At 37.9% G+C, this 24,074-nt stretch overlaps 2 protein-coding genes across 3 annotated transcripts in view; one reads left to right on the top strand and one right to left on the bottom strand.

Moving 5' to 3' along the window:
* The window catches only part of LOC113673215 (methylcrotonoyl-CoA carboxylase beta chain, mitochondrial), a 10,764-nt gene extending 6,942 nt beyond the window's left edge, over positions 1-3,822 (top strand). Inside the window, exons 9-14 of the mRNA XM_027189592.2 lie at positions 88-243; positions 1,112-1,168; positions 1,539-1,637; positions 2,432-2,499; positions 3,223-3,304; positions 3,383-3,822. Coding sequence (XP_027045393.2) covers positions 88-243; positions 1,112-1,168; positions 1,539-1,637; positions 2,432-2,499; positions 3,223-3,304; positions 3,383-3,463 — 543 coding nt within the window. The 3' untranslated portion in view covers positions 3,464-3,822. The remainder of the gene's footprint in view (positions 1-87; positions 244-1,111; positions 1,169-1,538; positions 1,638-2,431; positions 2,500-3,222; positions 3,305-3,382) is intronic.
* On the bottom strand, positions 3,580-24,074 carry LOC113673216 (patched domain-containing protein 3). Of its 2 annotated transcripts, none has more exons than XM_027189593.2 (23): positions 23,889-24,074; positions 21,677-21,923; positions 19,912-19,985; positions 19,032-19,151; positions 18,197-18,344; positions 17,153-17,250; positions 16,866-16,986; positions 15,782-15,905; positions 15,543-15,655; positions 13,786-13,848; positions 13,415-13,457; positions 13,159-13,225; positions 12,793-12,934; positions 11,892-12,029; positions 10,462-10,501; positions 9,678-9,845; positions 8,771-8,892; positions 8,275-8,427; positions 7,897-8,022; positions 7,441-7,585; positions 6,894-7,015; positions 5,966-6,227; positions 3,580-5,376 (listed from the first exon to the last, which is right to left on the bottom strand). In XM_027189593.2, exons 1-23 carry the CDS (start codon positions 23,993-23,995, stop codon positions 5,291-5,293), a joined length of 2,829 nt encoding a protein of 942 aa, XP_027045394.2. In that variant the 5' UTR covers positions 23,996-24,074; the 3' UTR covers positions 3,580-5,290. The 2 variants fall into 2 exon arrangements, with proteins under 2 accessions (XP_027045394.2, XP_089043667.1); XM_089187541.1 differs by lacking the exon at positions 23,889-24,074 and adding an exon at positions 23,031-23,344.

Here is a 24,074-nt window from a genome sequence, read left to right as displayed (position 1 = left end):
TAGGTTTTGATGTAGCGTCAATCAAATGAAAAGTGTTCTTTGATCAATTATCTCCTTGTGACTTATATTTGTGAGTTTTTTTTTTAGGGCACGCATTTTGTGGAGTTGTGTTGTCAGCGGAACGTCCCTCTCTTGTTCCTTCAAAACACTTTGCCCCAGACTCACGCCGGTTTACCCGTAGAGAACAGCGCCTGTTTGATCAAAGATCAAGCAAAACTGATGTCAGCGGTAGCCTGTGCTCAGGTATGATGCATGGTTTAAAAAAAACTAACAGTCTAATGCATGATGGGAATTTCACGGAAAGTGATGGATTGAGGGACTTTCACGCCGCCAATGCTAGTTATAAAAATCTTTATCTGATGGGCATTTTCGTAATGAAAAAGCATCATAGCAATGGACGCGGTTCCAAAGTCATGAGTGGGTATAAAGTCACTTCATAATCGAGTGTACAGGGCAGAAACAGCTGAGCATCGTTTCATCGGTTAGCCTAAAAAGTATCATTCAGCCAGGTATCGGTTTTTTTTTTAGGAAAAGTAGCTAGGGCCAAATGCTATACACACAGTCATGCAAGCAGCTGTAACTTTCACACGCGATGCTTTCAATGATGATGGCTTTGCTTTCTTACCGATTCGTGCTTCGCGATAGAAAGTTGCTTGGCTGTGGACATGCTCTACTGCTTTGGAGTGCCTCGGAAAATTGATTATGCTTTTGCGTTTGTTTATTTTCTTACCTTATCGCAAGACGAGAGTCGTGGCAAGATATTCATACCGGTAGGTTCGAAAAGCGGGCTCTAGGCGTCGAGACTGTCGACTCCTAGATTTACGATACGTTGATAGCTTAATTTTGCGTGGTACTGTCAAAACAATGTGAGACTCAATTTTCTGGAAAGTTAAAAAAAGTTTTATATAAAGTTTTCATTACTGCCTGCTTATTTTATATCCTTTCTTACTTTGAGAATAATTTTTCTCATGTTGAGTTCCTCATTTCGGTCGCTATTTATAAGATACGTGTAGTAAATCTTGGAAAGAAATAACGTCAGATATTTATTACTCTTTGAACTTCTTTTTAAACATTGACAAATCTTGAAATGGATTATTTATTTTTTAATCAGGTACCAAAGATAACTGTGATCATGAAGGGCAGTTACGGACCGAGCAGTTACGCAATGGTATGCCTATTGATGGCCTCTGAAGTAAAACTCTTACCTCGTAACTGATGTACACATGGAACACTTGACCAACGAGTTGATTAAAATAAACAGATAAACAATAATTGGCAGCTTTTTTTCGATTCTTCGAATTGGCAACTGTATGTATTTTCAAATTCTTTTTTGTTGTATTTGGCTAAGTTCAGTGTAACTAGGTATTACATTGTAAGTTGGCTTAGTCCAGGTATTTGGAAATAAGGAACAAAATGTGCCATGCAATTATCAAAGATTTTCAGGTCACATACTCGATGTTGTTCATTTTGTCCCTTTTCATATAATCTGGTAGTATTCCCTTGAATTTAATTTTCATTTATTTATTTATTTTTTTCAGTGTGGTCGTTCTTTTAATCCGCGTTTCTTATTTACATGGCCCACGGCACAAGTTGCCATGGATACAGTGGAGGACATGGTTTCCATGTGTTGTGCAGAGGTAGGCCTGTTTTGGTTTTTGTGGTTTTTTTTTTTTTTTTCGGATCAATAATTAGTTTCAATGGTTAAGTTACACATCCATACTCTTTGGATTGTCTTTCCGCCGGAGTAAAAGGCGTAGGCAAAAAAGACCTTTAACTGGAAAATTTTTGGAAGTTCAGGGAGAAACCATCTGACGAGTTATCAAGGGAGAGGTGGGTTAAATCAAACACTTTAAGTTGAGAGGAAGGAAATAGAGAGTAACAATCCATGTTAAGTAAATAACTAAAAAACCCTCATTTTTAAGCCGAGAAATTTTCGCTGATGGAGAAAGATTTTGCCGGAATAGTTTTCGCACAAGGATAATCTTATAGTCAAATTTTACAATTTCCTATCACCGTCCCCCCCCCCCCCCTTAAAAAATCAATTTTTAAATTTTTTTTGTGTGTGAAACGACCACATCCCCTTTGCGTTGTTCTCTCCAAATTTGTAGAGTATGGAAGGAGAAGGGAAGGGGGGGGGGGGGGGGGGCGCGGCTGAGAGACCCAGAAATAAGGTTAGCCCAGTCACGGTAAACAGCAGAGATTACATCCTATCTCGAACACTTTTTGTATTCTTTGAATAACCAAGCAGTAAAAAAAAACCCTTCTAGAATGTTTTGGAGAATGTTTTGGCAGTTTTCTCTATTGGCTGCAGGGCAACAGGAAAATTTCGTGTTGATAACAGTATCTTTAATCTCTATTTCTTATAATTTTCGTTGCTTCTTTCCACTTGCCTTACCTTTAAAACTTATTTTTTCCCCTCAATTTCATGTAGCGCGAAGCAGAAGACGATAGTTTGGACGAAGAGAAACTCGTGGCATTGAAGGAAAAGCTTAGTAACAAGTAAGAAACTGTTGCAATCTTACCGTATTTTGGCATTTCAGCCATTAGACTTGGAAGCTCAAAGACTGTGAACGGAAGTAAATACATGCTCCACCGAGGCACGCTAGTATGTTATGTACAAAATGTGAAGGTAGCGTAAATTCCATAGCCTTGATATCGCTGGACCTTAGAGACTGGCTATTAAGCGGCGACGAGTCACAGCAATCAATCTTATCGGTGCGAGATGGCACAAATTCAAACCAATATGAATTTGAGTAACTTGATACAGAGATATTTGGCCCAAAAAAAGGTCTTTTTCACACGTAGTGAAGAGTCACTGACAGGACTTTATTGAAACCAGTAACGGGAACGGAACTCTCGGACTTAAAGTACAGCGGTAATCCGTAAAACGATGTAAGATGGCGGTTGACAACACGGTCTGAGCACCAGTTTCGCCGCAACCAGTTTTTGGCAAGCGCTCATCTAACTCAATTGTTTGAGCAATCAGCAAGGAGAAGTGAAGAGCCGGTTTTTGACTTGAACTTTAAATCTTGCGCATTTTGTCATACTTTGTCTATTGGTTCTGTAACATTTAGGAGGGAGGACATTCGTCTCATCTTAAGTCTGATAACAATGAGACTTCGCCGCACGCTATGAAACAACTCAAAATAGGCATGCGCAAAGCAATCTTGCAGAAAGACCTTATCGAGCACAACTCCCACATTCCTTTCTTTTGTAAATTAGGTTTGAAAAAGAATCAAATGGTTACTACGGAAGTGCTCGTCTATGGGATGATGGTGTTATTCTACCTCAAGACACAAGGAAGGTACGTAACACTTTCAGAATCCCGTTGTGTCCAGTCTCTTAGCACCCCCTCCACTCACGTTTGGTCATTTCTCCGTAGGTTCTGGGTCAGAGTTTACGCGCAGCGCTCTCCTCATTCCCTCGCGGACAAGGCAGCAATTTTGGCGTCTTTAGAATGTGACACTAAATTCAACTCTTACCATTTAAGGGCATAGGTTAGTCAAGTAGTTATCACATTTAGCTGTCTTTGATCATTCGCAATCTCACCCCCCTAACGTACACATCATACTTTGTAGATTTGTTTGTGTAGTATTTTATTTGAGTAAACTTTTCACAAATATGGTTATCACAGTTTGCTTCACCATATAGGATGCAAATAACAACTTGAACAAGTGCATATTACTTAATTGGCTATTTCGCGGTAATATAGAAAAACACCTAAGAGAAACTGAGAAACCATTAAACTCGTTCCCAGGGTCTCCTTTCTTCCCTGCCTTGTCTCTCTTCTCAACGACAAGGAAGGTAAAGGAGAGAACCTGGGAACAAAGCAGACTTGGGATGTAGTTGGCATTCCCATCTCACGAAGGAAACCCAATATATACACTTCACAGAGGCCTAAACAGTAAAACACACTGATGATGGACCTTTCTCCAGCACATGGGTGAGACACCCGTTGGCAAATGATCTTTTAGCTGAGTTAAGATTTGAGATAATCACAAGTATTTGTTATTTTTGAAGGATTTACGCAACACCCTTACTCATTCCAAAAGTTTGTGAATGTATACGTAAAAGTCTTTTGACCATCTCTTTCCCGATAGTTTGAGTTGCATCTACTTCTAATTTTCAGTAATGTTTTAATCGTGTGCTTCCTCGCTATGGCTGCCGGTTTGGAGAAAGGTTCATTTGCCAGCTGCAAGCCCAAGTATTTTCTTAAGATCTGATCCTAAACTATGCTAAGTGTTAACGCTAAGTCTAAAAGTGCGAAAGTATTACTTACTATAATGCAGTCATATTAAAAGTAACTCAATTTTACAAGGGGAACTTCGGCAAAGACAATTATGAGATGCGTAAGGCAACTAGAGGTGGAATATAAGTGCATTTTGCGCGTTCTGACATGAAGCAATTTACGAACTAGGGTTGCTTTGTTATCTAAGACTAAACACTGCAGACTCGAGATCTTAACAGAAAGTCCGAGAGAGAGAGAGCTCTGCACTTGTGGTCACCGTATGCATCTCTAAAACGCCTTTGCTATCGCTCCCAACTTAGATCAGAGGTGCGATTCACATTACTAACATGCATCTTACGTTATTAGTTGAAGCTAATTCACTTGTTTGACAAGTTTTGCATATAAAAAAAAACTACACAATATACGCAAAGTTTAATGTGGATACAGTTTTGTAAATAAAATGTTTAAAAACGTCTATTCACTTGTAAATATTCATTTAGATATGGTACCAAAACGTTACCAAGTTATGTACAAAATAAGCGGCAATTCTTTGACTAGTTTACTAGCCACAACCCAAGGCCCGCGGGTTATCTTTCCCAAAAATCCCTTTTCCCTCAGGACTATACTTCGACCGCAAGTCCCGCTAATTAAATTTTCTTAGGTTTTAAGGCCACAGCTACCAATTACCAAGTACCAATTGTGATTGGATAAATTCTTGAAGAAAACCCTTTAACAGAAATCAGTTCAGAGATAAAGGAACACACTTTCAAATTTCCACAAGGAGAGGCAAACAAGCGACATTCTCAAAACTTATTGATCGAAAATATTTCGATAACTTTCCTAGCTATCTTATCGCTCAGCCACCGCTCCGCCGACCAGGCCAAGGCCCACCCCCACTCCTTAACAGAACATGCTGATGGAAAATGACAATTAAGAAGGTGTTTGTCTCTCCAAGGTACTCTATCATTATCTAAAATAGGTGCTTTTTGGAAAAGGGGCAGAAAACAAAGACAGAAGAGTGGAAGTATACAATTTTAACACCCTACTTAATTTGTGTTCCGGCTAGGCCTTGTTCAGATCTGTAGCAACACTGGATTTGAACGCTTGATTATCTTTGGATCCATTGGCCAAATTTGACGCATCAACCCCTAACATACACAAGAAAGACGACGTTAGATAGAAATAAACTGGACCTAGGGGAGCAAGAGAGGGGCAGCAAGGACAACAACGAACCCATTTCACCCTCCCCACCCACGGCTACCTTTTCATACCCTTACAACAGTATTCATATTCTCTGTACATTTCTTATGGTACTGACAAGGGTATTATGTTAAACAATCAAAAGCTTCTTAAGATGGTAATCATTTCCCTTTCTGTCACGACCTTGATATTGGATTCAGGGGTAACACTGTAAGGGGAAATTCTACACGAGTCACGCATGGAAGTTAATAGGGGTTTCTTAACCCTGGAGCGTACATGAGTGCAGCAGACTGCCATGGTAGGGTGACAAGTCTGGTGAGGAAGTAACGGGGAGGGGAAAGAGGAGAAGGGGGGGGGGTTTCCCCGCAAAGGAACAAGATCCCGTTCGGGGAACTTAAGAATACTCTGAGTCAATTCACGCTAGGGAAACTTTTATGAGATCAGACAGTAGAAGAAAATTCAAGTTCCATACAACATTGCTGTTGAAAACATGGTGTAAGAAACAAAACTCGCTGTGATAACTGTTAAGATCATCACCTTGATATTCCGGAGGTGGGATGGGATATCCGCCATTTTGGGCACTCTTCTGTGGGGTGCCCTTACCATTAGCCACAGCCAGTTCATAACTGACGTTATCCCCCGGTAGCCCCGCGGGGTGGACCGGTGACCGGCTCCTAGTTCCCTTGCCATCATGATGCGACTGCGCAGATTCGTACGGAGCTGGTCCGATAGCGCTGAGCAGCACGGGAAGGTAGCACAAACCGTGAAACAAACCATATACGACTACACAGAAAAACACCTGAAAGAAACCAGAAAAAGAAAAAAAAGATTGAATCGTGTACAAGTATGAATTGAAAACAATTAATAAGGAGCATAGGTAGAGCATTTCTTAAATGAGTGTCTTAGATATAAGGTAATCAGAAAAGCAAACCAGAACAGTGGAAATATCACAGGGGCCAAGGAGAACTCACACTGAAAAATCAAACAGACAGATGCGTGGGTAAATGCATGTAACCAAGTCTTCATTGGTTTTTAACGTTTCATCTGATGGGTTCAAAAAGCGGTGGCATGATATTTCCACATCAATCAGAGAGGTAAGCAAAGCAAAACCAGAGGATTACTCTGCTAGTCAAATGAACATAGCTCTACACACGATATGAACACTTAACGCATCGAATGAGTTAAGAATCTCTTGATTTTTTTTTTTGGGGGGGGGGGGGGGAGAGGGTTGCATTTCTTCCCTCAAAACCTACCATTTGCTGATAATTAGGACCTGCAAGTGTCAGAGTCCAAAGATCGATTTTGTCTAGACACGCATTCATACACTCACATGGAATACAACAAACTGCTGCGTCAAGTTGTCGAAAAAAAAATGATTCGCGTGCAGTTCAGTGGTTAAAATTAATTCCTGTGGATTCTATATTTCCATAATTTGTTACGATACACCTTTACTTTAATTACTTACCTTGAAGAACGTCTTAAACACATACGAATTGGAAAACGCCAAAAGAAACACAGCTAAAAATGTACTGAACCCTCCATTCCACACTGCTGGCCCAATATCCCTCAAAGTAGCGCGAGCACGTTCTTTAAAAAACAAACAAACAAAAATGAAGAAGATTCACAATTAGTATTAACTCGTATTTTGAACCCTAATGACTGAAAACGAAAAAATTGGTCGGGTTTCTGAGGTGTGTGCCGCGTAGTTTAAAATTGTATCCTTCATAGAAGCTATTTAAACCGATGTTTGTAGACTTCAAATTCAGCACATCGAAAATATAAGTTAGTGACGACTTGAAACCTATGTTAAATTCAGTTTATCAGTTCTCTGTTTCTGATTCCCAGTTTAAACACACGTTTTGCTGGTGTGAATGGTGCATAGTTTGGTAAGACACCAAAAGAGACAATAACACACCAAGAAGGAACAAGATGGCTGAGGATGGAGTAGGTAGACACGGATTTTAAATAAAAAAAACAAACTCAGATTGAAAATGACAAACACGAACACTCACCGGTTCGCGAGCCTGGTATTATCATAAAAGTGTGTCCAACATGGGAAGCGTAATCCACAGACAGCCCAACCGCCAGCACCAGACAGATAGTACTCACAGTATCAATTGTCAGGCCCCAAAAATGCATCGTACCTGTGATATTGACCTGGTGGCCAATAATTAATAAATATGGGTTACTTCGAACAATGAAGCAAAAAAGGGGGGGGGGGGGGGGGCTGAAGTACGGTAGTGCTGGTAGCGCCTCCAAAACTTTTACTGTTCTGCGAGATATTCTAGTACTGAAGACCAGGGGAATTCCCTGCCGGGGTAGGGGGGGGGGAGGTTTACCAAAGACAGTACTAAAGGAATCCCCCATCTCTCTCTCGGACAGGAAGAATAGAGAGGCTTGGGAACAATACTGCCCATTTCTCCCTTTCACAATCACGTGTGCGCGAAAAAATTCCTGGTGACACGTACCAAAGTGAAGCCGACACAAGTGAAAACAAGAAGACAGGTCCACAGGTTTGCCAGGACAAGCAGAGTGACCAGAAACACTGTCATTAATGCCAGGCCCATATTACGAAACAGTTCCTCGGAGATCACCTGGAAGGGAAGATTGACCACAAGCTGATTGAATTTACGAGCACATCGTTACGATATAGGTTGCACAAAAAATTCCCTTTAGTGTTGCACGTACAAAATACTCTATAAAAATCTGCTATCACTCTTCTTTCTCGTACTTTTAAAGAGCGTGTTGGCTTGAGGTACCAGCTTACGAACGACAATTAAGTCTGAGGTTTAAGACAGTTTCCGAGCTATGAATCACAACGTAATAAAGTGAGGCTATTCTCTTACCTTGTTTGTCTCCCATCCCAGATAAAAGAAAGAGTATGGGAAGGCAAGCTCATCGGGGAACACCTCTCCGACTTTTTCACGCAAGTCCTCCATAGCTTTGACTTCTGTTTGTGTGGAGTCCATGTCTTTATGCGTCAATCTCATTCGAGTAGCCTGTCGGAGAAGGATAAATAATGAATGATCTTAACTGGATTTAAAACAACACAACACTCATCAAGAGAGGGAGGGGGGGGGAAGTTCTCAATAGCTATCCACAGAGTGCTACATTACGATGTTAAGGAGAAAATTGCATTAACCCTTTACATCCTAACATTAGCATGCATATTTTCCATTTCATATGGTATGGCAGAGAAAAGTCGTTCGACAATCGAGAGCTTCTTAAATTGTTGTTGAATTTATCCTCGTTATCTTCATGTTTGAAAGAGATGACCAAAGGCTTACGAGTGAAGGGGACTTCGTCTCATTCAGTTGCTTAAAAAAGAGGAACATTTCTTACTGTTATTTCAAAGGTTGACCCCGTTCCATTCTTCATTCGCACATCATTACGATAGCTGATCCCAGGCCCCTTTAGAAACTCGTCCAGCCATTCGTAGAATTTCGTTTTGCTGTTGATTTTCCCTATAATGGAGAAATGGAGAAATTATTTCAATGCTGCTGATAATGCCGCACGCGGTTGTGTTAAGTCGAAGTTTTGTTCCTGAATGTTATCTTGGCTCTGATGAAGTTTAGAGAACTTTATTGATAGTGCAAGCAGTACAAATAATGCTTGGCAGTTTGGAGAAATTTTTAATTGAGTGTCCAAAGTAATCTTGGATTTCTTTGTTCTTGCTTTACTTCGCCCTTTGATTGGTCCAGAAAATCCGCGCAACTTTCTCAACCAATCAGTTCCAAGACTAAAGCCGATCACGACTTGATCGCGCGCGTTTTCCCGCGCTTAAGGCAGTTTGGTCGGTTTTACTTTGCCTTCTCATTGGCTCTTCAAGGCATGTTCCTTCTCTCTGATTGGCCATTGTGATTACTTTGGTTGTGGTTTTACGACACTCGATCGAAAAGCGCGCTCTAATACATCACGTGTGTTTTATTATGTTTTATTGTGTTTTGAATAGTTAGAATTGTGAGTACGGTAATTTTCAAAATCGAAAGTTGCAAGTTGAGCGATTTCCTCTTGAGTGTAGAAAAACCAAAGCAAAGACAACGGCCAATCAGAAGGAACGGAAAATTACAGAGAACCAACCAAGTGAATCGACCAATAGTCACCCGACAGTCGGCCGATCGTCGACGGATACTTGACCGACAGTGTGCCGAGTAAGGGCGAACTATGGGTTGAGTGTCGGTCGACTGTAGGCCGATATATCGATCAAGACTACTATGGTGCGCATGTCCCAGTTTTTTCTACAACTCACATTTAGAGCTTGTCTGATCAAACACTTGTCCTCCTTTCACTTTCTTGGCCCAATCAATGTATTCTTCATACCAACTGTTCACTGAGCTGGCCACCACATACTCGTCACTGATTGCCAGATCGTACAGGCCGTGTAGTTTGCCTTGATTTTCAAAATATTCAAACTTTCCTGCAGACAAAAACGAACGACAACAAACAGTTTTGTTTGATGAAACATGTTGAACACTAAACTGTTTCCTTCTCTAAAATTCTTGATACGGTATTGTGCACAAGTGATGCCAATGAAATGTACGAATTTCCTTGTTTGTTTTGTGAAATTTCCTCGAAAGTTGAAGCGAAAGTTCGCGCGGAGATTCGCAAATTCGATTCGCGTCATTTCCCTGGAAGACAGAGCACTATTTCTGTTAAAGCCACCCTGTCGATCTTATTAGTTTTCTCCTTGATTATTGGAAGTCTGGTTGTTTCTCTTTGGCTACTTGGAGGTGAATAATACCTTGCTAATTACTTCTGAATTAGCCAAGAAGCTCGCACAAAAAGCACTTTTACCATAATTGTGAGAGCTATCTTTATGTCTGAACTTAGACCACACAAGACGCAGATAGTCAGTGGATAATTTTCCTTCGAAAAACGACTGTACCGCTCCCGTGTACTGCCGCATTAAACACGCTTGACGCGCGTGTAATTCCCGCGCATAACACACGCGGAACACGCACACTGCAGTTCACTACACGCACCTGCGTATAATAAAAAATGAACTGGAAAATGCATTTTATCAGCTCACGAACCTGTGTAGATATTTGCCGGTCTCCCATCCACAGGGAAATACTGCAATAAAATAACAGTTTTAGGGCATATACCGCATTCAATAGAACAATAATTAATTTTTTGCATCTAAAGTGAGGCGCTTGTTCGAGGGGGCACTTATTGAAGGGCGACGCCCATTGAAAACTGGATGCGACGAAAAAATGTTCTCTTTCAATTTAACGGTATGTTTTCAATTCGTACGAAAATTTTATAGTAACTAACAGAGGTGTCTGTTGATGTCACCGATTTTCTCTCCCGGCACTTTCATTTGCATTTGTATTTTTTTCTTCACTCAACTTCGATCTCACTGAGCCCTTCTTCTTCGGGGCGGCGCTTATTTGAGTAAACAAGGTATCACATAACTTGAACTACCCACAACAACTTTAATTTTGCAAGTTTTTAAAAGCCCCATTGCCAATAAAAGTTATGTGTAACTTTAAGTAAACTTGTGTTTAGTTCAACTGACCCAGTTCTCCTACGCCTCAATACTACAATTTGGTTTGATAAAAAGCACCCACATCCTCTGTTGTTTCCTAATCCAACCCTACATAATGCAATGGCTGACTCGTGAGCGGGCCGTCACTCCTCTTTAGGGAGTTTTAGATCCACGTTTGTCTCTGAATACGTGTAACCGCAAACGTCTAGGAGTCACGGGACCAGACTCCAACGGTCACGTTTGCCGTCCACGTTTGAACCTCAAGTAAGGCAGTTTCAGGTGATTAAACTCCGTCGACGCTTTTTGTCTTCTTGTTCGAAAGTTCTCGCGTATGTCCTATAAATATCTGTGAAGTAAAGTCTCTTCTTCATAACCATTCCGTTTGGGACGCTAGAAACCGATCTTTCAGCCACATTTCGTGCTTCAAATAAAGGACCTCCATCCATTGTGTATTTCGAGATGGCGGCGCACATGTTGATTTTTTTCAGGGGAAATCTGACGTCGATCTAAAAAGCTGAAACTCTTGAAACTTCTAACCTCTAACCACAAACTGCTGACCACAGTTTGACGTTTGCGGTGAACAATTCAAACGTGGATCCAAAACTCCCATTAATAACGCTTCGGCACGAGCGTAACAACGCGAGCTGGCGAGAGATCAGCATGGGGTCTGGAACTAATAATTGTTGGTGCCAGACTCCCGGCGAACTTCATCTCGACTCTACCAATCGCTCTCATGAAGGGCTAACGCTCGAAACGTCGGCCTTTAAACTCTTTACGGTGGCCAATTTATGTTTTCAACTCAGTTGATAACGCTTAATTACCTGTTATACTCTCCCACCGACGCAGCACCACAGTTTCTCTAGAAAATTACCCCCTTTATTCGTTTCAAATCTTCCCGGGGACGGAGAAATGCGGGTCTTGCCGCGCTAATAATGGGGGTCTCCTAGTTTTGACAAAGTGACTCATTAACTTTACCTTGGTATTCATTGTGCTGTACTTGTAACTCATTGACTCGACTGGTAAAAACCAGATACGGTCGAAGTACTGCCGCAGCATCAGTGTACCGTACAAATTAACACCAAAAAGGGTTCCTGTTATAATTATCACAACGATCTGCAAGATAATAAAAATACAATGCAAAAAATTTTTACAAAAATAAAATGCGCACATCAATACTACGAAATTTAATTATGTTCAGGATTGACCGAAAGAATTGCGTACTTCAAAAAACGTTCACATGAGTGAGATCCGACTAAGTTTTATATCAACTGAGTTCATGATGTTAACTGACCCCCCTAGAGAGTTTCTAAAGCTTTCACGGTGGCTGATTTACAGTACAAACTCAGTCGATAAAACCAAATTATTTTGTAAAACCCCAACGACGTAGCAACACAGTTTCATTAGAAACTTATCCTCTTTATTTCTTCTAAGATCCAAACACTGACGAAGGCCAACTGAAGAATTGCAATGCGATCCACAACTCAAAACTCTTAACGGACAGAATCCGGAATACTCCATAATTTGTAAAACAATCAAGAGTGTTTTGATAGAATCTCATTAATAAGGACACCTTTTGAGGTCTTTTGAAGAGAAATCGAATTTCATAGAGGCTCAATCCTGGACATATCTCCTAAAACTTTTAACCCTTTACACCCTAACATCAGTATGCATATTCTCCATACTGTTTTCTAAACATTTCCTAAGGTGCTGACGAGGAGATTTCGCTTAACAATCAAGAGCTCCTGTACTTGTTGATCATTTCCATTATTCTCATGACCTTTACGTTTGATTCAGGGGTCATACTGTAAGGAGAAATTAGATGCTAGTCACTCTCAGGGGTTAAAGGGTTAACTGTGTAATTGCACTAAGGTTTTACCTTTCCTGGAAGTGAAAGTAAGGCTCGTGCAACATATTTGTCCATAAATTCCTGCAAGAGATCTCTCTTGCCGCGCTCACTTTCTGTGTAATCATCTCTCAGCTTGATACAACAGCAGCAGCCATCTCGATTCTTATTTTGCCTGTACACAATTGAGGAAAACTGTTAGAAAAGAAAATGCAATTGAAGCTCATACATTGACATTTAAGCGACAAATATAAAAAGCCAAATACTTGGATATACGTTATTTAACAAAACACAGAATTTCCCACTATGATCCAGTCTCCAGGCAAACTGCAACCAAAACAATCTTGCCAGTAACGTAAACCATGTTTCCATTACTGTAAACATTAAAGAGCATTTTACCTTCTGGCATCCAGAGCTAAGAAGGCTGTAAACATAGTGGCCTGAAGTGCAAAGTCTGCTAAAATACCTGTAATAGGAAAATATTTACAATGGAGGATAATCTGATTTTATTGGTCATGTGAAAAACAAAAACAGAAACAAACAAAAACAACAACAACAACAAAACAAAGAAAAAATCAACAAAAAACAAAACAAAACAAAACAAAAAACAAGACACAGAAACACAAAACAACAACAACAAAAATATCCAACGTACCAATTCCAGCAAAAAGACAGAAAGATCTTAAGGCAGGTAAAATCTGGAAAAAAGGTCATCAAAACCATAAGCTCTTTTGCTCTCATAAGAGACCAAAACAGATTTTCTCATTGTAATATCAATACAATATCAAGCAGACAAGTGATGAGAATAAAGAAAAATATCAATCATGGGATTATAAGTTGATCCAATACCGACTTCCCTGCATTAATTTCTTAATGAAGAATTGTATTGCAGACAGTAAGGAGAATTACAAATGAGATCTTAGGAGTGAATGGGTTAAAAAAACCCCTTTCCGTGACATTAACTCTTCAGAATGGTGATGTTTAAATAATACAATTTACATAAAATATAGAAAACAAACAACTCACGGTGGTTGCTCCTATCATGAAAGCCAAGAAATCAGTCAAAGATGTAATTGTTATTGAACAGCCCTGGAATAAAGTAAATAAAAAAATCTTAGTCAAGATCCATAGAGTGTAAATACCAGTAGTACTGCTTTGTCATATTCTATGTTCACCCTAAAAATGTTATATACTGTAAAAACCTGCGTATAAGAACCTAAAATTTAAAAACTTGTTAGGCTTCAATTTCCTAGTTAACCCTTTAACTCCCATGAGTGACCAAGACAGAATTTCTCCTAATAACATCAATACAATATCAAGCATACAAGTGATGAGTGCGAAGAAAAATATCAGTTAGGGGATTATAAGTTGATCCAATACCAAATTCTGCCAATAAACATCGAAAGAACTGTATGGCAGACAGTAAGGAGAATTACTAATGAGATCTTGGGAGTTACACCCTAACATTAGTATCCATATTCTCCATACTCTTCTCTATACATTTCTTTTAGTACTGACAAGGAGAATTTGTTTAGCAATCAAAGCTTCTTTAGTTGGCGGTTATTTCCTTTATAACTCATGATCTTAATGAATGATTCAGCTGTATTACTGTTAGGAGAAATTAGATGCTGGTCACTCTCAGGGTTTAATGGGTTAAAAGAACCATTCTAGGCTAAAATCTCAATACAGGTTCTTATTTTAAGAATGCAGTGTTTGCTCAAATTTGATACAGTACATCATATGTACTGTAAAGGGATAAAAAGAACCATTCTAGGCTAAAATCTCAATACAGGTTCTTATTTTAAGAATGCAGTGTTTGCTCAAATTTGATACAGTACATCATATGTACTGTAAAGGGATAAAAGAACCATTCTAGGCTAAAATCTCAATACAGGTTCTTATTTTTAGAATGCAGCATTTGCTCAAATTTGATACAGTACATCATATGTGATACAAAAAGGTAACAAAAACTAGCCAGAATACCAGCAGCGTTATAAGACCTCAATACTGTACTATCAATACATCCATAGTTGCGCAACATATCTGACTGTTTATACAAGCGAACCATGTAAAGCAGGGTGTGATGAGGTTGGCATACAGTGCAGTATCACACCCATGCCCACTGACACAAGATGCCTTTTTTTTAAAACAACAATTAATAATGTGATTAAGAAACTAGGTAGCCTAATTTCACAATAAACACCATTTATATAAGAACCTATGGAGGCTAACTTAAAAAGAACCCAGGTTCTTAAAATAATGCAGGTCTTGATTTGTATTTCATTAGTCTATTGAGTATGCTTCTTTCTCCATACTGATCCTAACTGGATGCTGAGGACCCCTGCCATACGCAAACTTAAGTTTGGTAAAGGTATAACCCAACAATAGCGGTTTTGGTAACTTTTTTCATAAGTAGCTCTTGATGGTGTAGCTGGCCACTGTGCCAGAAAAAGGAGCTGTAAAGCGAAACCCAAACATGTAAATCTGCCTGCAGACTAAACAGAAGGCAGTAAGAGGGCTTCAAGGCAGCAGTCAACTGCAGGTAACTAGCTTTGAAACCCCTGCTGGTATCATCTTTTCTGTAACTCAGTGGTACACCATCATTAAGGTAAAATTGAGAGGTCTGTGGTCGGACAGAAAGGTAACTGATATTTTTTTTTCATTTGTACCACCTTTGCTACAAGATAAAAAAAACATAATTATCTTCCCTTTCCAATAAAGCCTACTGACTGTTAAAATTAGCATCTTACTAAATCTATATTTAATAAATAAATGGAACTCACAGCATGTTTTAAAGCAAGTCCAATGCGCTCTGCAATTTCTTGGTTCTTATGAGTGTCAGGGGATAAGTTGTTCCATGCTTGTACAATAACAAACATGTCATCTACTCCAATACCTGTGGTAGAAACAATGTACTGGTAAGTTTGATTGTCAGAAGATAGTGACACAACAGTCCAACTGCTGGATGACTTTGGCTACAAAATGACTATGGATAAAGTCTCAGAATTCAGAGCAATCTTACCGAGTAAAAGAAATGGCAGTGTTGAGTGAACAGGACCATAAAAAACTCCAAAAGCACTGGCCAGCCCAAATGACACACCAATGGCCAGTCCAATGCAAATGACACCAAGTAAAGCCAGCCAAGCCTATCAGTAGATAAATAGTAAATTGATATGTAGTGCCATGGAAAAGCTGCCTAGGATAGGCTAGAATTGACTTCAGTATTGTAAAACAAAATCACACTAACTAGAATTAAAAAACCAATGGTTGAGTGTAACAAATTCAAAGGAGCCAATGGGAGTATAAAGCAAATTAACCCTTCCACTTCCAGAAGTGATCAACATGAAACTTCTCCTACAATATCCTTACATTATCCAGCAAACAGGTAATGAAAATACTCAAACTCATCAGGCGGAAGTTGTTAACTTGATCTAACACCAAATTCTCATAACTAATTTACAAGTAAATGTGTAGCAGATAGAGGGGAGAATTAATGATTAGATCTTGGAAGTTAAAAGGTTGAGGCAAGCAAGCTGCTTGAAGAGTGAGGAAAACTTGACAGATAAAGTCAGGAATGGCTTTGTCTTACATAAGGAGTTACTAATTAAAAGCTGATGTTCCTTCATTTTGACAAAGTGTTCCTTACATTTGAAACATCAGCTTGAGAAACTCTTTGCAGTGGCTAATTTACATTATCAACTCAGTTCATAAAACCAAATTATCAAGTAATGGAAAGCTGATGACTTAACCTTTAACCCCTGAGAGTGACCAGCATCTACTTTCTCCTTACAATATCACCCCTGAATCAAACATTAAGGTCATGGGAATCAAGGAAATGATCACCAACTTGTAAAGCTCTTGATTTTTAAACAAATTCTCCTTGAGAGCAATTCAGGAAATGTATGGATACTCAGTCTGCATACTCAGTCTGATGATAGAGTGTATTTAGGGTTAACCTAAACTTAACTTCCTCCAACAGTCACTGAAAAATCCCTCCACACGTATCCCAAAAAATACATGCCCTGACTATCTGCGCAGTCCAAACAACAATTTACTCTGCAACAACTGTAAACCAACAATAACTAACAATAACTGTATCACAGTACCTTGATATTGAGACGACTTAATCTTCCAAGCATAACCGCAACATAGATAATGATGAGAATGTACCCAATGGAAAGGAGTTGAACATCACCTTGAATGCTATCACCTGAATCTGTTTGGTCTCTGATGATAAATTCAACAAGCATTTTTTATCATTAAAATATCACTGAAAACAACTATCTATTTCTGTTAGTAGTAGTTTTGTTGGAGGCAGCATCCTGCTATTTTGTTCAAAGAAAGGGTAAAAATACACCAAAGTATAATGTGATTTATTTTGTGCAAAACTTACTGGAGACGTGTGTAATAATACAGCTCTGCAGATGATGGTTCCTGAGCACCCATCAATTTTCCAAATTTTTCTTCCCATTCATCTGTATTTTTATCCTCCTAATAAAAGAATCAAGTATTTTCTTCATGACAGAAAGATAGTAATTTTGTGCTGAATTATAGATACTTTCAGAGCAATTTATTCAATCAAAACTTTGCAGAATCTCCCTTTAAGTTTGTCACTTTAAAACATGGAACAGTGAGATACTGGCTGTGAACAACTGTTACTGAACCATTCTCTAGCTTATAGCTGAAGTTATGACTGGCAACTTTTCTCAGAAAAGAGCTTATTCACGTAGAGTTCACACACAAAGGAACCATTTGAGAGGAATACAGATATCACATTAATTAGTATGCCACTTATGTTGAAGATGAGGTAATGACATTGATAAAGCAGAAATAAAAATAAAGACGTACGGCAGTGATCATGTTCATCCATGATACACATCAATGGAATATCTTGTACATACTCATAAACTTGGATTCATACAAGGATTATTAAACCCATAAATTAAAAGTTTTTCAAATGGAAACTGAAATACACCCTACTGGATTTTTGTCAGAAGAGAGATTGTTAGAGGAAAATCCCCACATTATGAGTAGAACTATTCAAAACTAGAAAACAGTAATGGCAGAGTACACATTCTGATACATTGTACTTTTCCACTTCCACTGCATCTTTCCACATCTATCCCAGTATCTCAGACTGAATATCTATACATTGTGTAACATTCATCAACCAAAACCCTTGGGGTTTTCAATAACGTCTTCAATCAGCAGCTGCCAATGGTGTGATAGGCAGCTGTACCTGGAAAGGTACCTTGATGTGAAACCCAAACACAACTCAGCCTGCTCACAAGCTAAGCAGATGGCGAAAAGAGATCTTGTGCACGTAGGTAGTAGTAGTCCACCAGTGATCAGCTTTTATTCAAAACCCCTGCAAAACACTTCCTGTCTGTGTATAAATATGACAAAAGGTGCACTAGTATATAGTTATATAACATACCAAAGCTCCTGTGTTTTTGTTCAGTTCAGGGGTATATTTTATCCCATATGACATTGATGTTGCTTCAGCCTTTGTAATGTAACCTGATTCATTCTTCTTGATTCCACCCAAGTACTGGGACAGCACAAATCTTTTGTTTGTCACAGGACTGAAAAATAAAACAAACACGTGAGTATCTTTACTCATAAATTCCTTCAATGTTTCTATCAATCAACATATAAAGAACCTGTGATCAAGTGTACAAGTGCAATGATTTCAACTCTCATTCTATTAAATTAAGAATGGATTAATTGGTCTTGGATATATAGCTGCCTTACTTACCCAAACTATTTGGCTCAGTTCATAAACTCTTTGGATATCATTACTTGGTTCATATACTACAATAACTGTTTAGCCTAGTTTACAATTTGCAAGGGAATTCTCAAATCTCCCCTTCCATGATCCTGTTATTATTTGTAAATCAATTAATAAATAAAATTTTTAGTATCTAAAAATCACATACAAATTTATGAAAAAAAAATGCACACCCCTACCCCCCCCAAAAAAAAACAGAAAGAGAGACAGGCAGACATACATACAGAAACATAAACCCATTGGTTGATTGCCTGACTGACTAATAGACCAACAAAAGGACAGACATTTAGCCCACTGGCTGATCAACTAATTGAGACAGAGATACAGACAAGGTAATTTGGTATTATTAACTAAGCAGATAAATAAATGTAAATTGGCCACTGTAGAGAGTTTCAAGGCCGACGTTCTGAGTGACTGACTTACTGGCTAACTAACAGACTACCAAAATGACTGACTTTGGGAGAAATTCCATAACTGGTACCTTATTATGACTGGTTGGTTTATTTTCTTCAAGATCTCTTCCTTTGTTAGAGAATTGATGAGAGTCTCGTTAAACGACCAAAGCTCCAGTAGACCATTGTTAGAGCAAACTGGACCAACCCTACAAAAAAATCATTTTTCATTATTTAAGTAATCAGTTATAATGACTTACTCACTGTCACACAATAGTGACACAGTTATTATCTACCGTGTACAATACATCTTAACTTTTAAAATTTCTTTTTAAATTCTAATCATTATTTTATATTTACATGTATATCTATAATATCTTTAGTTTCATTAGCAGTTACTAACAGTAGTTAATATTTACAGGAAAAGAGCAATTTTTTAGTCAATGGAGATACTGTAAATAAAACATAAGATAATAACCATTATTATTATTATTATTATTATTATTATTATTATTATTAAAATTAGTCTCAACATCATCATCATTATTTTAAATTATCATTACTATGTCTTCCTTAACTCTACAATATCCGTGTTTAAGGTACAGTATATCATATGATAAACTTGGAGGATTGAACTTAGAAAACCATGATCTCTTGAAATACATTCCTAGGTTTTTATTGTGGTCCTCACAAAAACACTGCATGGAGATGGCAATTCAACTACACAATCAAACACCAGTTAATTAGCATTAATGAGTGGAGCTTGGTTTTTTTCATGCCTGATTGCCATTTTCCTGATAAAACAACATTCCAGAGATTTTCTGAGTTGTTCTGTAAACAACTGAAGAAAAAAGAAAAAAATCCTTGCTTTCTTACCAAATGAAACTTTATGATAACACAAAAAACAACATGTACTTAATATATGGCTGATTATATTGCTAGATTGATTTTAACACATCACATACTAACCTAAAACAAAATTTTTCCCAAGAAATATCAGTTCCATTGCCTATTTTGGTGACCTTGTTTTGAATCATAAGTGCCTAAAAGATAACACAACAAAAAAGGTTAGAAATATATAATTTTTGAATAACTTCACAGTTTCAAAGTCCCCAGCAGATCTAACTTGAACTATTTATATCTGTTGCACTCCCATAATTAGTTTTTTTCTGATGTGACAGAGCGAGTCTACAGAATTTTACATTTCATAAACATTTTGAATTAAAATATCTGGTTTTATTCTCACTATTTTCAGCTAATTATAACTGTTTAAGTGAAATATATGGTAATCCTAGAAATACAAACACAAGTAAATGATATTTGGAGAGATTAGACACAATGTTGTTTAGAAAAGTTACTGATTCGCAACATTGACATCCAATGCCAGGGTGGATATTCACCAAGCCATGAAGTAGCAAGGTAAATATCCACCACTTTCACTTAACACCGAGGTGAAAAATTGTTTTAATATATACCACATAGCAACCAAAAATATAGTTTCCCTATGAAATTTTTTTTTTTTCTGATAGCCACTTGCAAGGCTCCTAAATTTTTCAAAGTGGTCACCAATTCAAAAAAAGTTCATTGCCATTTTGAAAGACAAACAAAACCTTCTTTTACGCTGTCAGCGTACTAGACAGACCCTCCAAAATTAAGTTAGGAAAAAGATCTTTAACATGCTACAAAGTGTACACTAGGATGGATGACATACAACCTTCAAGCTAACATAAACTCAAGATGGCACCTAGTTACTGATTGAGATGCATGTGCTGTGTTTTGGAAACAAACTTAATGAGGCAAACAACCTTTTTAATTTACTATATCTCTAGGTAAGGTTATGATGAAGCATTCTGGTCGCCAATTTGGCAACTAATTTTCAGGATTTGGTCCCCAAAGTGAAAAATTTAGTCACACTGGCGCCTGTATTAGGCGCAATTTCATGCCCTGAATGCATTTCAGACAGCCTTGTGCCTAAGGGTATGCATAAAAGATAACAGTGAAGTGCATTTTTTAGATAACAACTACCGAAGCTGAAATTTGCATCAGTTCGAAAAAAATTGATGGTTAGGTGATACATGTAAATAAATGTACTTTAGTTCAATTCAATCACTTTTTCTTAGTTTAAAAAAGTTCAAACTTGTTGGATTTTCAGTTTTTGTTGTCCTTTATACATTTTCATTACATGAAATAGTAAAATCTCAACAAAAATTGAACTGGATCAAAAAATTTACACCAACATAAAAAAGAGGGATTCTCAAGGATGTATTCCAGATGTGAGTATTCCTAAGCAATCAAAAATGAGAATAGCACTTAAAAAGTTAATATAAAGGTGATAGAAGGGGAGGAGATCCAAAATCTAAAATCTGAAGATTTCCTTTTGCTACCACAGTAATACTTGTATATGGGCTGATGATGAAATTCACTGACTTTTTTCTGACTGTTCCCTAACTAACATCATATTTCCCTGACCAACTCAATTAACAGTTACAAAAACTTAAACTGAATTAACAACTCCACAAACTTCACTTTTACATACATGTACATCTATTTGAAATATCAATTTTTCCTGCCATCTTTCAAAGCCGTAAGATTTCCCTGGCTTGGAGTGAAATTCCCTAACCCTTCCCTGTGACCTTCAAGAAATTTATATTTTCTGAACCTTTTCCTGACCTGTGACAAGAATAACAGAAAACATAGTGGATAGTACAGTCAAAATATTATTATGGTATTTTACCTCTTTCAAAACTGCAGGAGTAAGAACATCTCCTGCCACAAGTAGAGCTGTGGAAAAGCGCACTTCTAAAGGAAAATTTTCATCCACCCACAGTTTGTGCTTTTGTGTAGTTGAATCTTCAGGAGTCCATAACTTGTCCCCCCGAGCCTCCTGGGTAAAGTTGATCAGTCCAGCAGCACATCCTCCACAAATAATGAGTGAAATTAAGATAGAAATCCAGGGATTTCCACCAACTGCTTTTCCCAACCTGGAGAAAAATAACATAAGTCTACAATGTTGAAAAATCCTTTTTAATCTTCTCCATCAATATACTTAATCCTCAGTAACTTCCAAGATCTGATTGTTGATTCTCCTATCTAGTTTCTACACATTTCCTTGTAAATTAGTTACAAGAATTTGGTATGAGATCAAGATAACAAGTTCTACCTGATAAGTGCAAGTGTTCTCAAAACTTGTTTGCTGGATTAAGTGTGGACAACATTACGAGAAATCAGATGTTAATCTCTTCTAGGAGTTAAAGGGTTAACCATCTTAAAGTTTGTGTACCTGGATACAAAGTCTGAACCTTTGAGGCCTTGATATGAAACGTACATCACTGTTTTTGCTATTGCTTTCTTTCCTTTAAGAGTTGTATGTCTAATGTGCAATGGGTTAAATGAAAAATCTTTCCTGTTGTACATGCAATGCTTAAAGTGATGTGATTATCAACAAAAAAGGCAAACTTGCCACATAAGTAATACTTAGTAAGATAAATGAAAATATTTTATAAACCAAAACTGAAAATAAGATTGAAAACAACACAGGGCATCCAAATTTAGGACAAGAAATTTGTTTATCAACAAAATCATACTCTAACATCTCCATAAATTCTGTACTTTACAGTGTAATTAATACTGCTGTATGATGTTAACGTAATGTTATTATCGACAAAAGTCCAATATTGCTGCTTTTATGAGTGATTACGTGTGAATTTAATAACGCCTGAATACAAGGAAAACGGACGTTAGGCTGAAATACAAAATAAGGTATTAACTTTAAAGCGCAATATGCTTATCCCGAAATTTCACATCAACTCCCAGCTTAATTTTATGTAAAATAACTAGGCTTACTTACGCGATGCTTAGGCGATGCCATAACCAACAAAACTGCAAGCTTGCCTTTTAAGAAATAATCCTTTGTGATTATCATTAATTACGCTCATTCACTGCAACTAAATGAAGATAACATCGAAGAAAATAAAACAATACGTAGATTTTCCGACCAAACATGCTCATTTCCAAAATATCATAAATACTCCCGATTTGCCTGAATTTCACTGAATTTTTGCGAATAAGCTTTGCTTGTTTTGCCTTACCTCGAAACATGTTGCGAATACTAGGTTTTTGAAAACATTAAAACATAATAGTCGGGCATTGTTCCTGATCTTGTTTTCTTTCTTGAAGGCAGCCATTTTAACCGAAGAATCTGTAAACTCGTACGGCTCTGGCAAAATATTTGCGTTAAACGAGTACCACAGCACTTGTTTTCGTAAATATGTGTTTGAATCGGCCAAGGTTAAGGCAACGATTGAGCAACTGTTACATCATGCTTATGGGTGACTAATTCGAAACGAAACGAAACTCCAGCCATCGACCAGCGTTTGAATTTCGCACATGAAATATACGCATCAAGACGGTCATTACTTTATGTCGGTTAAATATTAACTCGACCACTGTCGATCTATCTATCAAAACTTCGCTCACACTTCACAATACAAACAACTACAGAATATACAGGTAAATATTGGCTGGTCGTTTGGACGTTATTGGGAAGATATCGTTAATCGAATCAGTTTTTCGTAGGCTATTCTTAGCTATAAGTTAGATTAAGTAAAAAAACACTCGTATAAATTTTAATTTTGTTATAGCGTTTAGAGTTGTGCAGTTGGTAACACATTTCAGTTTCTTTCTCCAGCCGGCATAGTTACGTAATGGCGTCCCAAATTTAACACGAAAGGAAATCATACAAATTCAAAAGTGAGGTAGGAGTGAAGAGCTTTTCAAACTGCGCCAAAAAATGGCCATAGCTTCCTTTTTCTTTTCTTCCTTTCTTCACCATACAAAAATTTTCCCTTCCGTAACAATCTCCGTGACAGCTGCCATCTGCAGTGTTCTTCAACTGCGAATATGCATTCACTTTTATTTGCCTGTCATGTAATCAAATTGTTACTCACCTATAAAACCCTTTTTCCATCGAGCCAGTGATGAAATTGCTTACTTTATTCAGGCACTGGCATTTTTTATTTTCTGTCCCATCCTTTGAAGCAGAAGAACTATCCATCTTCGTTCGTAACGATCGCCGCTACTTTAGCTTAGAGCCACTGACTTGACGACAGTACAACAACTGACATGTACTATGT

The sequence above is a fragment of the Pocillopora damicornis genome, chromosome 11 (genome assembly GCF_964200805.1).
Source record: "Pocillopora damicornis chromosome 11, jaPocDami1.2, whole genome shotgun sequence".
Taxonomy (NCBI): domain Eukaryota; kingdom Metazoa; phylum Cnidaria; class Anthozoa; order Scleractinia; family Pocilloporidae; genus Pocillopora; species Pocillopora damicornis.
The sequence above is the reverse complement of the archived record's forward strand: the minus strand, read 5'-3'. Positions and strand labels throughout refer to the sequence as shown.

What these genes read in the sequence shown, in the direction of transcription:
- LOC113673216 (XM_027189593.2), bottom strand. Translation starts at nt 23,995, where the DNA reads ATGGATAGTTCTTCTGCTTCAAAGGATGGGACAGAAAATAAAAAATGC. An exon ending in TAAGTCGTCTCAATATCAAG is followed by an intron (nt 15,906 to 16,865) that starts GTACTGTGATAC and finishes ATCTACTGATAG; the next exon opens with GCTTGGCTGGCTTTACTTGG. An exon ending in GACTTGCTTTAAAACATGCT is followed by an intron (nt 13,849 to 15,542) that starts GTGAGTTCCATT and finishes ACTTTATTCCAG; the next exon opens with GGCTGTTCAATAACAATTAC.